General features: G+C 43.8%; 1 protein-coding gene across 2 annotated transcripts; it reads right to left on the reverse strand.

Moving 5' to 3' along the window:
• Positions 1-3,533: 3,533 nt before the first annotated feature.
• On the reverse strand, positions 3,534-9,483 carry LOC147893247 (2-oxoglutarate (2OG) and Fe(II)-dependent oxygenase superfamily protein). Of its 2 annotated transcripts, none has more exons than XM_087386025.1 (6): positions 8,645-9,483; positions 5,956-6,131; positions 5,702-5,772; positions 5,472-5,551; positions 4,576-5,265; positions 3,534-4,193 (listed from the first exon to the last, which is right to left on the reverse strand). In XM_087386025.1, the coding sequence occupies exons 1-4, from the start codon at positions 9,473-9,475 to the stop codon at positions 5,481-5,483; spliced, it is 1,149 nt and encodes a 382-aa protein (XP_087242151.1). In that variant the 5' UTR covers positions 9,476-9,483; the 3' UTR covers positions 3,534-4,193; positions 4,576-5,265; positions 5,472-5,480. The 2 variants fall into 2 exon arrangements, with proteins under 2 accessions (XP_087242151.1, XP_087242150.1); XM_087386024.1 differs by having other exon boundaries at positions 5,702-5,781.
• Between the last annotated feature and the right edge of the window lie 3,232 nt (positions 9,484-12,715).

A 12,715-nucleotide genomic window follows, 5' to 3' on the forward strand; every position in this document is an offset into this window, starting at 1 on the left:
TCATGGTAAAGAACTAGACAAGCAAAAAAATCTGAATTCTTAGATGAAATAGAGGAGGTGAATACATGTTTTTGCTAGATTTCAAGAGTTCAAAGTCATTGTAAAGAACCAACTAGGCAAAAAGATCAAAGGTCTCAAATCCAGTTTCACTGTCCTTAACTTTGCAGAGTAATGGGATCTAAAGGCAATTCACATGTGTAAATGCCCTCAATAGAATGCCATCAATAGAATGCAACACTTAAAAGACTTAAACAGATATTGCTAAAGCAATGCTCAGTGAGAAGTATATTCCAAATTAGTATTGGGCATAAGCAATTCACATTGCCAACTATGTACTTAATAGGGAATCCAAAGGAGAGACTAATGGAATCCAACGGCAAGAATAATGAAATTCGAAGGCAAAGCATGAACATTTTCTAGAGTAATAGAATCCAAAGACAATTCACATGTGGAGATACTCCTCATAGAATGCAATTGCTAAAAGGAAGACCAAGACTTTAGAAGCATCAAATTAGTATTGAACAATGTTCAATCAAAATCATCTTCCAAATTAGTATTGGGAAAAAAATTCCCAACAGCTTGCTTAATTAGCTGCTAGCCATTGAACCGGTTCAAGGTATGACAACTTATGAGACGTTCACAGGATATAAGCTACACGTTGAGCATCTCTGCATATTTGGATGCATAACATACATGATCAATGTAGAAAGTTGGATGTAAAGTCATGTAAATGCATCATGGTTGGCTATGGTGATGAAAGAAAAGCATACAAGTTGTACAATCCCATCCATTGAAAGGTTGTTATCACCACAAATGTATTGTTTAATAGAGAATCAGAATGGAAGTCATCAAATACACAAGAGATAGTCACGCCAACAACTCAAACATATACAGAGAAGGTTGATGAAGAAGAGCAAGCATTGCCAAAAGGTCTCTTAAAAGAGCAATAACTTAGATAGTCTACAAGAGGATGAAGACCACCACCCAAGTTGACATATACTTAGAAAAGACAAAGCAAGTGCAGCTGAAAGCAAGTTATACTCTCATGCCTACCATCATGGCTACAAAGCAACCTTTGTATTTTGAGGATGCACTTGACAAACCAAAATGGCAAACTACTATGAATGAAGAAATGGATGCTTTGAATAAAAACAACACTTGGGATTTATGTATCTTGCCACCAAGAACAAGGTAATTCCAAGAAATATAGATCTCTTAGAAGAGCAATAACTTAGTCTACAAGAGGATGAAGATTACCACCCAGGTTGAGATATACTTAGAAAAGGCAAAGCAAGTGGAGTTGAAAGCAAGTTATACTCTCATGCCTACCATCATGGCTACAAAGAAACCTTTGTATTTTGAGGATGCACTTGACAAGCCAAAATGACAAACTAATATGAATGAAGAAATGGATGCTTTGTATAAAAACAACACTTGGGATTTATGTGTCTTGCCACTAAGAACAAGGTAATTCCAAGCAATATAGTTCATAACTCGAGAGAAGGCTAAGTGTTATGAAGTTTAAATCAAGCCTATTGCTTGAGCTTGAAGTGATGCTCTTGTGAATAGAACAAAAATACAAATGGGAAGTAGTTACGGAGGATATCATCTTCTAAGGAGATTCAATTAAGAAAGAGCTTGCCAAGGACTTGATCCATACATGGATAAACAAATTGGTTCATTCTAGTTGCATTTCGTATGTTTAGGAATTTATAATTTCAAAGCTTGATTCATAAATGGCCTATAAAACCAACTTTCTTTTGAGCTGTGAATTTGGGTAACATTTTGGTGTCTTAAGTAGAGGTAACAAAAGCTTATACACTAGTTGATTTGAGCTTAAGTGAATTCATCTCTCGTGTGCAACTTATTGGACAAGCTAGTGCATTAGCCTATGTATGTACTATGAACCAACGAGATTATTGACTGGTTGATTATAACAAACAAGATGCTTGCCTATAACCAATCTTTTCGACTTTTTGGGGACTTAGTATCATCTCAAACTTAATTTCCCATAATATTTTTCTCTCGACTATCACGGGGATGTGAAAAGTGATGTAAAGTATCTTTGTAACTCAACCCATGCTTAACTCAAGGTAAACCATGATTAAGTGTAGTAATGGTTTGGTTGTGAGGGATTGGCTAGAGGAAGCGCACACTTTCTACAAGCTCCTAGGCACAAAGTCTAGGTGCACCACTAGGTCCTAGGGCAAGCAATAAGCACTAGAGAGGGGTCTAAAAGTTGGGTCCCAGGACAACCAATGTTGGGTCCAATGTTGTCCTTGGTCAAGTGGGTTAGAGCTTTAATCAAGGGCCAAGTGTAGGTGCATGCCCTTCTCCCACCACCCATCTCTCTCCCCTCACCCTCCTAAAGCATTCTAAGCCTAGCAAAAGCTCATCTCACAAATTTCAACGTCAAGCCCAGCTTTTCTCTTGTACTTTTTGCTATCGTTTGCACTCCTCACATTTTAACTAGCTCTTCCCCCTTTTTCACTTTTGCATACAACCCGAGGCCACATGCTTGAGTCCAAAGGCAACTGTACGATTGCCATGCAAGTTGTATGGACAATCTTTATGAATTGCTGGCACTCTCTTCCAAGCAACTATACGAGCATTTCAAGGCATGGAATTTGAGGACACTCTTTTGACGTGAGTTTCTTGACATAGATCCCAAAGCAAAGGCTTCAAGGCAAATTTGGCAATTTTTTGTTCTCTACAACTCTTTTTCTACCCTTCTTCTGCCTTCCATCTGCTTTTACTCTCCTCTCCCTAAAGCTAGAAGTCTCTTGCACCCTACTAGAGGCCTAATAGGGGATAGGCGCGCGAGGAACAAAGCTCACCCCTCTACCATGGACAAAGGGTACTGGGATTTGGACTTCCATTTGTTTGCATTTCTTGCTTTGAAACATTTTGCAGCGCATGTGTGGTGTTTTGCAATCCTTTCTGTTTCTCTCAAGTTCTAACTAGCACCCAAAGGCAAGGGTGTTCTGGGAAAAGGCTTAAGGACAACGTGGATGCATGTGATAGCCTTGAGGCTGCTTTGAGCAGAATTTGCTAAAGGATTGGATGCTTGAATGTCTTTCAATTGGGTTAGTTCAGAAGTGGATGCCTAAGATTGCCTTGCTACTAGTATTCTAGTGGTGCACTTGGATTAGATGCCCAGAAAACAGATAGAGGATTTGCAGAGAAGAACAGTGAAGGGGTGAACCCCTGGTGTAAAGCATTTTCATTCATAAGTATTAAATAAATATTGAAAGGGACAGCCAAGGCATTTGGGACCAGTGGATGTATTGTGTACTGTTTTCACTAAGCAGGGGCATTTTGGCCTCCCCATTGTTGCTATTGAAGTTTGTTTCTGAGACTTGTTAAGTGGTTGAAAAGACTGAAGCTTGCATTGTGGCTATTTGTGAGGTTTATGTTTGAGTAGACGAAGATTACTGCCCTTTAGTTTGTTGAAGGCCGGTTACATCAGCCAACATAGTAGATGCATAAACTGAGATGTCCTTGAACTGTACAAATGGCAGAGTAATCTGCATGCCTACCATCTAGGAATAGGATCAGCTTGCACTAGGAAGGCAGCAGGGGCATGCTCGCTTAGAGTTAAAAAACCTGCATCCCCTTAAAATTAAACTGAGGTGACCTTGAACAGTACAAATGGCAGGGTAATCTGTATGCCTATCCATCTATTATCAACATCAGCTTGCACTTGAAAGACAGTAGAGGCATACTTGCTGAGTATCAAAAGCAGTACCATCTCTACCTCTGACATGAACCATACAAAACCAAACCACTGTCTTCTTTTATTCTTGCATTTCTATTGACCAAAATGAGACCACAATTTTTCCTTGCTTTTCCAAGGTTTCTGTTGAGGGTGATTCATTGAGAGCTTGCTTTTGCCATCTGGCTGAGTGACAACTGGCTCAACCTTGGATTGATCAGCACTTGTTGCAAGTTACCATGCCATTTTTTAACAAGCCAATTTCTTCAAGGAGCAATCCTTAACCGTATGTCTTGCTCTCCAACGAAAAACCCCAGAATTAGGCAAATTGTTGTAGACAATAGGTTGCTTCCTGAGTAATAGTCCACCCTTGTATTCATTTAAAGTGGCATCCAAAAATCCTCTGCTAGTTCCTTAAGTATGAACAGTTGAGGAATGGTCAAAGGATCGACTAATTGCTGTTTTTCGACTCAATAACCTGTCCTAGCCATTGAAAAAGCTTGTCAGCTTGATTGCAGAGTGCTAGGGGAGGTAAGACAAATCTACCCACACTAGGGCCTGTAGATACAGCTGCATTAGGAGGCCAACTCTCCAGACAGAAGCTGATTCCTTACAAACCACAACCTCTACTTTAACGATGCTTTAACCATTTCTGATTTTTCAACAAGAAAATAATACCCTCCTGGAGAAACACGACATTTGTCACTGTCCACCCTCCTCTCAACAACGCATTCCTGATTTATTCTTCCGTGTATAATGCCAGGGATGTGGCCATGAACCAACCCCACTCCTGTGTGTTTGTAATTAAACGACCAAGTCTATTAGTAAATTATAACCTACCATAGCAGAAACAAACTTACATGTGCTAGCTTTTGAATGAGATCAATCCCCAGGACATTCTGTTTTATTCAAGAAAGGGCTCCTCATTGCTCTGTAGGGTTGTCAACTCACATTGTGATTAAAGTCAAACCATGCAGCACCAGGTTCCAAATTGTTTTATGTCCCAGCTATTCTTCAATTTCCAACCCCTTTGTTCACTACCGTTATCAAGCAATGCAAGTTGTTGAAGGGCCTGGATTCTTGCTCGTGCCTCATCCATTATTCAACTTTACTCTCCTTTGCTATATCAGCAAGAGTAGAACTTGAAGGTCTTGGCTTGGGATGGGAACATTCAACACTCACTTCATCACTTCTAGGTCTTAGCATTTTGAAGCACCTTTCCAGTTCCACAGCTTATTTCACAGTTGAAACCCTCAATGTCTACACCTATAATTGTTGCAGAGAAGCTGTGCATTCTGTAAAGTGCCATGATAATTGGAAATTCCATATTAGTTTCATAATATTGCCAACGCCAAGCGTCACGTCATGGGAAGTCTCACTTCATGAGCAGCTGCCCTGGCCTAGAGGCACTCCACCTCCAATATGCCAGTTGTTGCCGCAGATGCTGAGCTGACCACAATAAACCTAGTTGTACAAAGGTAACAGAGAGAATGTCATGTGCTTGATCAAGCTCATGATTCAAAATCAGACTTGAAGTGTAACAAAGAAACCTGCATGCACAAGTGGTGGCCCTCAGCCTAGAACGTATCATCCCACTGCTGTGGGTCCTTCAGTACAAAGTTGCATTCTTTCTACTGCATCGAATTGTTTACAGGCTCGGAAACCATTCATGCTCAATTCTGTAATGCCATGCTTTGAAGATTTACAAATTTTAGACAGTTCAAATAGGCATGCTTATAAGTCATTCATACTTAACCCTGTAAAGTCATGCTTTCTGAACCACCGACTCCAAGAAATTGAAGTACGCATACTTGACATCAAATTGCATATCATACCCTGGCAGTCACTAACAATGTCCATCAGTAACAGTGACAATTCCAAAATCCGCCACAAAGGCATGTCGTTGAACTCTTTAAAAATACATCAAGATCTTACGATAAATTCACAGTAATGTAATATTAATGCTCACTTCGGGAATCTACTTACAAAAATTGAGAGCAATGGTGCGTCCTTCTGAATCAGGAGATTGCCTGACATGATGGTACCACATGCTGGGCCTACAATCGCTGTAGCTATGATTAGAAATTATTTAGCAACTGTCAAAAACTGGGACTTTGCATACATTGGAGGGCTTCAGTGAAGAACATATATATTGTCTCTACTGCAGCTTTAATGCATCGCATGTGAACGAGAGGTACTTATCGATAACAGAAACAGAATCAGGAAGGAAATGACTTTACAAGTATAGAATCTCCCCTGCTTGCACGGTGCACGTGAATGGCTTAGGTCCTCCAAAATACAGAGGAAATTGAGATCGCGCATCTGATAACTTTTCAGGTGGTGGATAAGGGTCTATACTAACCCAGGGTGTTGATGTAGGGGGGCTGTCTCTTTCAATATTGTATTTGCCATCGTACTGCACATGAAGTCGTGAGTCTCACACTCTAATGGTCCACAATCCATAATGTATCAACAAATTGCAACTAGCAGACTTATGATACATACAAATACATGCCAAGACTATAGAGAAACGATAGGGTTTGCAGTGGAGCGATCAGAAAGTAGACAATACTCAGACACAACTGAAGAACGGAACTCAGAAAACATAGTGCCTGACGGTAATATGAAAAACTGAATACAAGAACCTCAAGCCGTCGTGTCTGAAGGACCGTGGCTGAGGTGAATCAGAAAGATGATTCCATGTAGAGAAACAGTAGAAAAGATAGCAGCAGAGGGAGCGTAACGCAGTCCTCCGTGTAGCTCAATGATGACGAGGATGATGAAGGGCTGGAGCTGCCCTAGGAAATGGCTGAAAACCAGCGTGCTCTGAGGAAGGAACCTTCAGGCTATCTGGAATAGCAACATGATGAAGAAAAGGAGCAGATCTGTAGCAGGGGTGGCAGATCTGGAGCAGAAGGAGCAGAGGATAGATCTCGAGCAAGATGGGGCAGATCTGCAGGAGAAGATGGAGCAGCCAGGAGGCAGGAAGGAGAGGCAGAGAGAAGGCAGCAGAGAAGGCAGATCTGAAGAGGAGAGGTAGATGGAGCAGGCGGGCCTGCAGCAAAAGATGGCGGAGATGAAGAGCAGCTGCAGGTCCTGTCCTGTCAGAAGGAGTGTGGGGGCAGATGCCTTTTATAAGCCAGACCTAGCTGGTCGGCCAGCTGGTCGGTGGGCCTGCCAGCTGGTTGGCCAACTAGTCGGCTAGTTCTGGTCGGCCAGACCAGCTGGTCTTTCTAGCCACTTATTTGGCTGAGATGGCTGGCCTTTTGGCTGGCCTGTGAGCTGTTAGATTGCCCCATAAATTGGGGATTGTTTAGTTGCTGAATACCCCCTCTCAATTGCCAATTTGGAGGGGCAAACATTGTGTGCTTGGAGCTTCGTGTAGGGATGTCGATGGTGATGCTGGCTATCCCTGTGAAATGCCCAAGAGAAGATCACAAGAGGAGTGCCCTTGCAAGGGAATTGTTCACTTTCTCAAGTGTCGGAGTTATAAGTAGGATACCATATAGAAATAAGAACACTGTGAAGCCTGAGCGAAAGGTGGAGGAAAGAGCAAAGGTAAAGAACAAATTTGTCGTAGCAGCACTGATAAATAATCCAGAGAGGTCGGAGCTGAACAGTGAGCCAATGTGTGTCCGACCTTGAACCTCGGGAGAAAGGAGTCTATCCCCGCCTCCAAGCAGGTAGAAGATTCGAAACAACAGTCATCTAGACATATCTGAACAGAAAGGGTCCCGCATAGGGAGAACTTGTAGATACTGGAAGTCGATGCCAATGGTGGTAGAGGTGAAGGATCATGACCCCCTCTTTCGAAGGAATGGGGAGTGTCAAGCCGGAAACCGAAAAAGAAAGGAAGGATGGGTGTAGAAGATGGAGGTAAGAAAGGGAGGGAGGGATGGCAGTAGAAGATGGAGTTCTGAAAGGGAGGGAAGGATGGGAGTAGAAGATGGAGTTCTCTCCCTTAGTGCGCAGCGGAATGAAGAGGAAAGTGATATGTTCATAGGAGTGATGCTCCCTGTACCTATGGCCTCCATGAAGAAGCAGGATCTTTAGATCTCCAGAGATCTGGGGTCTTTAGATCACCATGGCTCTGATACCATATAGAGAAACGATAGGGTTTGCAGTGGAGCGATCAGAAAGTAGACAATACTCAGACACAACTGAAGAACGGAACTCAGAAAACATAGTGCCTGTCGGTAATATGAAAAACTGAATACAAGAACCTCAAGCCGTCGTGTCTGAAGGACCGTGGCTGAGGTGAATCAGAAAGATGATTCCATGTAGAGAAACAGTAGAAAAGATAGCAGCAGAGGGAGCGTAACGCAGTCCTCCGTGTAGCTCAATGATGGCGAGGATGATGAAGGGCTGGAGCTGCCCTAGGAAATGGCTGAAAACCAGCGTGCTCTGAGGAAGGAACCTTCAGGCTATCTGGAATAGCAACATGATGAAGAAAAGGAGCAGATCTGTAGCAGGGGTGGCAGATCTGAAGCAGAAGGAGCAGAGGATAGATCTCGAGCAAGATGGGGCAGATCTGGAGGAGAAGATGGAGCAGCCAGGAGGCAGGAAGGAGAGGCAGAGAGAAGGCAGCAGAGAAGGCAGATCTGAAGAGGAGAGGTAGATGGAGCAGGCGGGCCTGCAGCAAAAGATGGCGGAGATGAAGAGCAGCTGCAGGTCCTGTCCTGTCAGAAGGAGTGTGGGGGCAGATGCCTTTTATAAGCCAGACCTAGCTGGTCGGCCAGCTGGTCGGCCAGTTCTGGTCGGCCAGACCAGCTGGTCTTTCTGGCCACTTGTTTGGCTGAGATGGCTGGCCTTTTGGCTGGCCTGTGAGCTGTTAGATTGCCCCATAAATTGGGGATTGTTTAGTTGTTGAATAAAGACTTCGAAAACGCTTTCTTGCTATGAGACCTTTGAACGACGATAAATCCTTACTCGTGTGTAGTGAGCCGACGGGTATTGCCGCACGTATAGACGATGCACATCAGTTGGAGGCAAGAGAGTGAAATGTTTCTCCCCGGCAACGACTGCATAGAGGTTCTCGTAATGATCTTTGTGGAAAGAGGTCACAGCCTTTTCATTCCCGATCCATAAATTCACAGCCTCCGGCATGCATCCCAACGCCTCAGTTGCCCAAGGAAGGTGCGTTTCTGCATCATCTGCAAGCACGCCATACTCGGACAAGAAGCAACCGTTCTGATGCTGTGCATAAGCTACTCCGTTTTCCAATCCGGAGCGAAGAATCATATCCAGGGCAGTGGGAAAGGGTAGGCGTTCTACATGAGCCGTCGCAAACCAGATCTCTTGACGCGTCTCATCATCTGGCGGATGCAAAGCACCAAGATTGAGGCAGTCGTCCGAGGGAGCAGCGTTTTCTGCACTCGACGAGGAAGAAGAAACATGGGCAACGCGGCAACCATGGATTGAAGAAATGCGCGGCAAATCGACGAGGGCATCGGCAAAGCCATCGGGAGTGAAATGGACACTGACGAGGTGGTGCTGCAAGGCGGAGAGGAGGTAAGAATTGGACCAGGAGCGGAGGGCAGGCCAATGAAGGAGGGCGTTGGAGATGATGCAAGGGCGGTTGGGCAAGACGAAATCTCTGAGGAAGGAGAGGGGGGAAGGGGGGGAGGAGAGGCGGGGGATGTCGCCGGAGGTGCCAAGGCTGAGTTGACGGACTTCCTCGGAGAGCTTGAGAGCTGCAGCGTCCACCATAGCTCGCAAGCCATGGCTATGTTGCTGTATCGTCGTCTCTGAGTTCGCCATTTCAGACTGGAAAGCTGGCTGGGGCTCGCTGGTGTCCTGGGCTGAGTTTACCACCCCTCTCCATGGACCCTCTGCCTCTCCAACCTCCCCCCCAAAAAAAAAAAAAAAGGGCCAGACATACCTGGCGTGTTAGAAAAGAACCACCTGTGGGTCGAACAGTGACTTCAACAAGGAGAGAGAGATCTCAAAGTTAATGAACAATTTTTGCCCCTAGGTTTCAAAAATGGATCTTGCTACCGAGCTCTAGTCACCACACTCTCACATAGACAAACATCAAGGCATGATTTCGTGCCCCTGCGATATGGCCCTTCAATAGAGAAGATCTATGTTTTGATCACATGCCGTGTAGGGGCATTCATGTTATTGTTTTAGACAGCTTCACATGGCTCGGGGAAGACCAAGTATTGTTAGAGGAGGATATCAGTCACGTTCCATGCACACTAGGGGCTGCAGACTTTCAGGGACAACAAGCATTATTGGAGGAGGACATGAGTTAGGTTCCATGCATACTAGGGACTGGAGACTTGGAGGGAGTAGCAGTGGCAACTCTTAGCAGCTTGGGCACAACAATACTTCCACAAGAGGGTGAGACCAATACATGGTGGTCGACCTTTTATTAATCCCTCGTGAGAATGTGACCATTGCAAGGGTGCAGGGAGAGGCATACATGGATTACATCCATTCACTAATTCTGACATTTAATCAATATATCAATACAATGCAGTGTTGAGATATGGTGCCATGTGCACATAATTAGAGGCTAAGGTATGGTATAGGAATGTATTAAAGTAGCGCTACCACCCTAGGATGTGGACTACATGATGTGAGGATGTGGATCAGAGGATCCCACAAGTGTTGACTATTCAAAAGGCTCTCTCTATAAGAAGCCTATCTTTTGTATTGCAAAAGCATAGATTGATTCATAGTTGCTCATCATCTCTTTCATGGAGTTTCTTCTATGCTTTGAGCCTCCGTAGTTCTTATGCTCATCTAGTTTCACTAGGTTTAGCACGATCTTACATTCTTTGATATGGTATCAGAGCTAGTTACCTAAGCCTAGAAGAGCTTAGATTGAGAGTCCTAGAGAAATCTTTGTAGTGCATTTCCATTCATTAGAGATTTCCTTTTCCACCCAGTGAAAGAGAGAGATTTGTTTCTTCTTCGTAAAAGGGAGAGAGAGAGAAAGATTCTTTGAGTTATTCATTCAAGTCATTGCTTCATTTTAGAGAGAGGGACTTCGTGCTACAACATTTTCTGCCTCCTTCAAGCTCCCTCTTGCCCAGACCGAGCTCACAGACAACTCGGTAACCTCAGGACAGCCTCTGCAGACATTGTACCGAACTCACCAAGGCGAGCTTTACATGCAAGTTCACTATCTGATTCAAAAAGTAGGGGCGCACAAAATCCCAATTCGTATTACTGATGTCACTGCAGCAGCAAAAATAGAGAGGTTCATAATAGTTCGCTTCAGCATGCCAAAAATATGTTGGAAGTGCAAATCCACAATACTTAGCAGCAGCAAAGGATTGTTGGCAAAGCTCTCGCTTCAACATTGCATTCTGGAATAAGCTCATCCAAAGAGAAAGATGATCAATCCACGGCTGATTCTGATCAGTCTACTTGTGCAGCAAAAACCCTGCTATGGAGCAAGCTTCCGCGATTCCCGAACACGAGAAGATTGATGGAGCGCCATAGCTTCGATGTTGAGCTACAAAATGGGAGTGAAATCGTTTCTGTGCAGCAGCTCAAAACGATCATCGTCTCTAACAGCACCTCCAACCGCTCTTCGTCTCAGTAGCCTCTTCAACGCAACGAGCTCTATTCTGGCCAGCCGCTCCTTACCTTTGTGCCTTCATCTGCAATTACGGGTGCCACAGCCTTGATTGAAGCCACCTGCTGAATAGTCACAATTGGTGGTTTTAATTTAAATGGCGATGCTTGCATCTGTTTTGCGCTCAGACGCTCTCTCTCTCTCCAGGCCTGCTAGAGAATCGACAGGTGATTCGACACTGCCAGCAGCTGAAGGCCGGCTAGAGAGCATAGACAGCTTTGCCCCAGTAGTTCCTGGAAACAACTAGCATGATTATTAGCCGTTCTCCAGGTGTAGATAAGCCATAGAATTCTGAAATTTCCTCTGGAGAAGCACCCGCTGCAACGTGGGCCGGAGATGGAGACAAAGAAGGAACCAATGTATCACATATGGTAGACAAAACTTGCATCTGGGTAGCAGAGAACTCACTCGCAACAAAAGGTTTTTCGTATCGCAGACAATTTTCCATTGTCGACGAGCAACGCTCTTCAAGCTAACCTAGAAGTTTCCGTCTCGCAGAGGCTTCCTACAGCCTGCACTCACAACACTCGACGGCCGCTTCGACGCCATCGCAGATACAACCCTGTTGACAGACACGTGGCAGATAATGAGGGTTAGAAGTACCCTTGTTTAAGTTTGTGGTCACACTAAGGTTAAATTTAACCTTACCTTGGTCAATGGTTAAGTGAACCCACAACAACCAGGGTTAGGGTTAGATAAATGCCACATCAGCATGCACAATCAGTAGTGCCACCCAAGCACAGTCCCTTTTTGTGGCATGTGAATCCATATGCCACATATTCAAAAGGCCTCTTCTTTATAAAACTTCGACAAGCCATAACTTGCAATCCAAGAAGAATATGCAGATGCTCCAAAAAGGAAAAGTGATCATCTTTCAAGCTCTACGCGTGTCAAGTCAAAATCATTGTATGCAATTAGACACTACCATTGAAGCAAAACAAAGCTCATGGTGGTAAGACCTTAGCAACAAATGGTAAAGCAACACATGAATGCAAAAAGCATGCCGAAAGCACAAATGCGTGAGATGACCATATCACAGAACATGGCATCCACACATAAAGCATTAAAGGAACAGGAGAAGCTTCCTGCAATTCTAAAGCTAAGTTTATAGTGTATTTGAGTCTCCATCTCAATATGATTTGGTGCATTGAATTTCCTCATTGCAATTTCCTATCATGTTGCTAGAAATTCGATTTTGTTCACAAACCTAATGATCATCACTTTTCACATTTGAATAACATATATCACTATTTGTAGCAACAAGTATACTTTATAGAGCCAATCAATATTTGTAGCAACAAAGTAGCTAACAAGAGATAAGGGCTGCAATCTTGAAATTACCTCATAGTTCTGATAGTACAGGTACAAATACTAACATAAATCATTTGTAAGTTGGGAGGAATCGATTT

This window comes from Dipteris shenzhenensis, chromosome 15, assembly GCF_047967505.1.
Source record: "Dipteris shenzhenensis isolate YYH24624 ecotype China chromosome 15, Dip_SZ_1.0, whole genome shotgun sequence".
NCBI lineage: Eukaryota > Viridiplantae > Streptophyta > Polypodiopsida > Gleicheniales > Dipteridaceae > Dipteris > Dipteris shenzhenensis.

Excerpts from the sequence above, each read along its gene's own strand:
- LOC147893247 (XM_087386024.1), bottom strand. The coding sequence starts at position 9,475 with ATGGCGAACTCAGAGACGACGATACAGCAACATAGCCATGGCTTGCGA. Across the intron at positions 6,132-8,644 it reads CGTCGGCTCACTACACACGA|TACGATGGCAAATACAATAT; the intron begins GTAAGGATTTAT and ends CTTCATGTGCAG. Across the intron at positions 5,552-5,701 it reads CACCATTGCTCTCAATTTTT|GGTATGATATGCAATTTGAT; the intron begins GTAAGTAGATTC and ends AGTGACTGCCAG.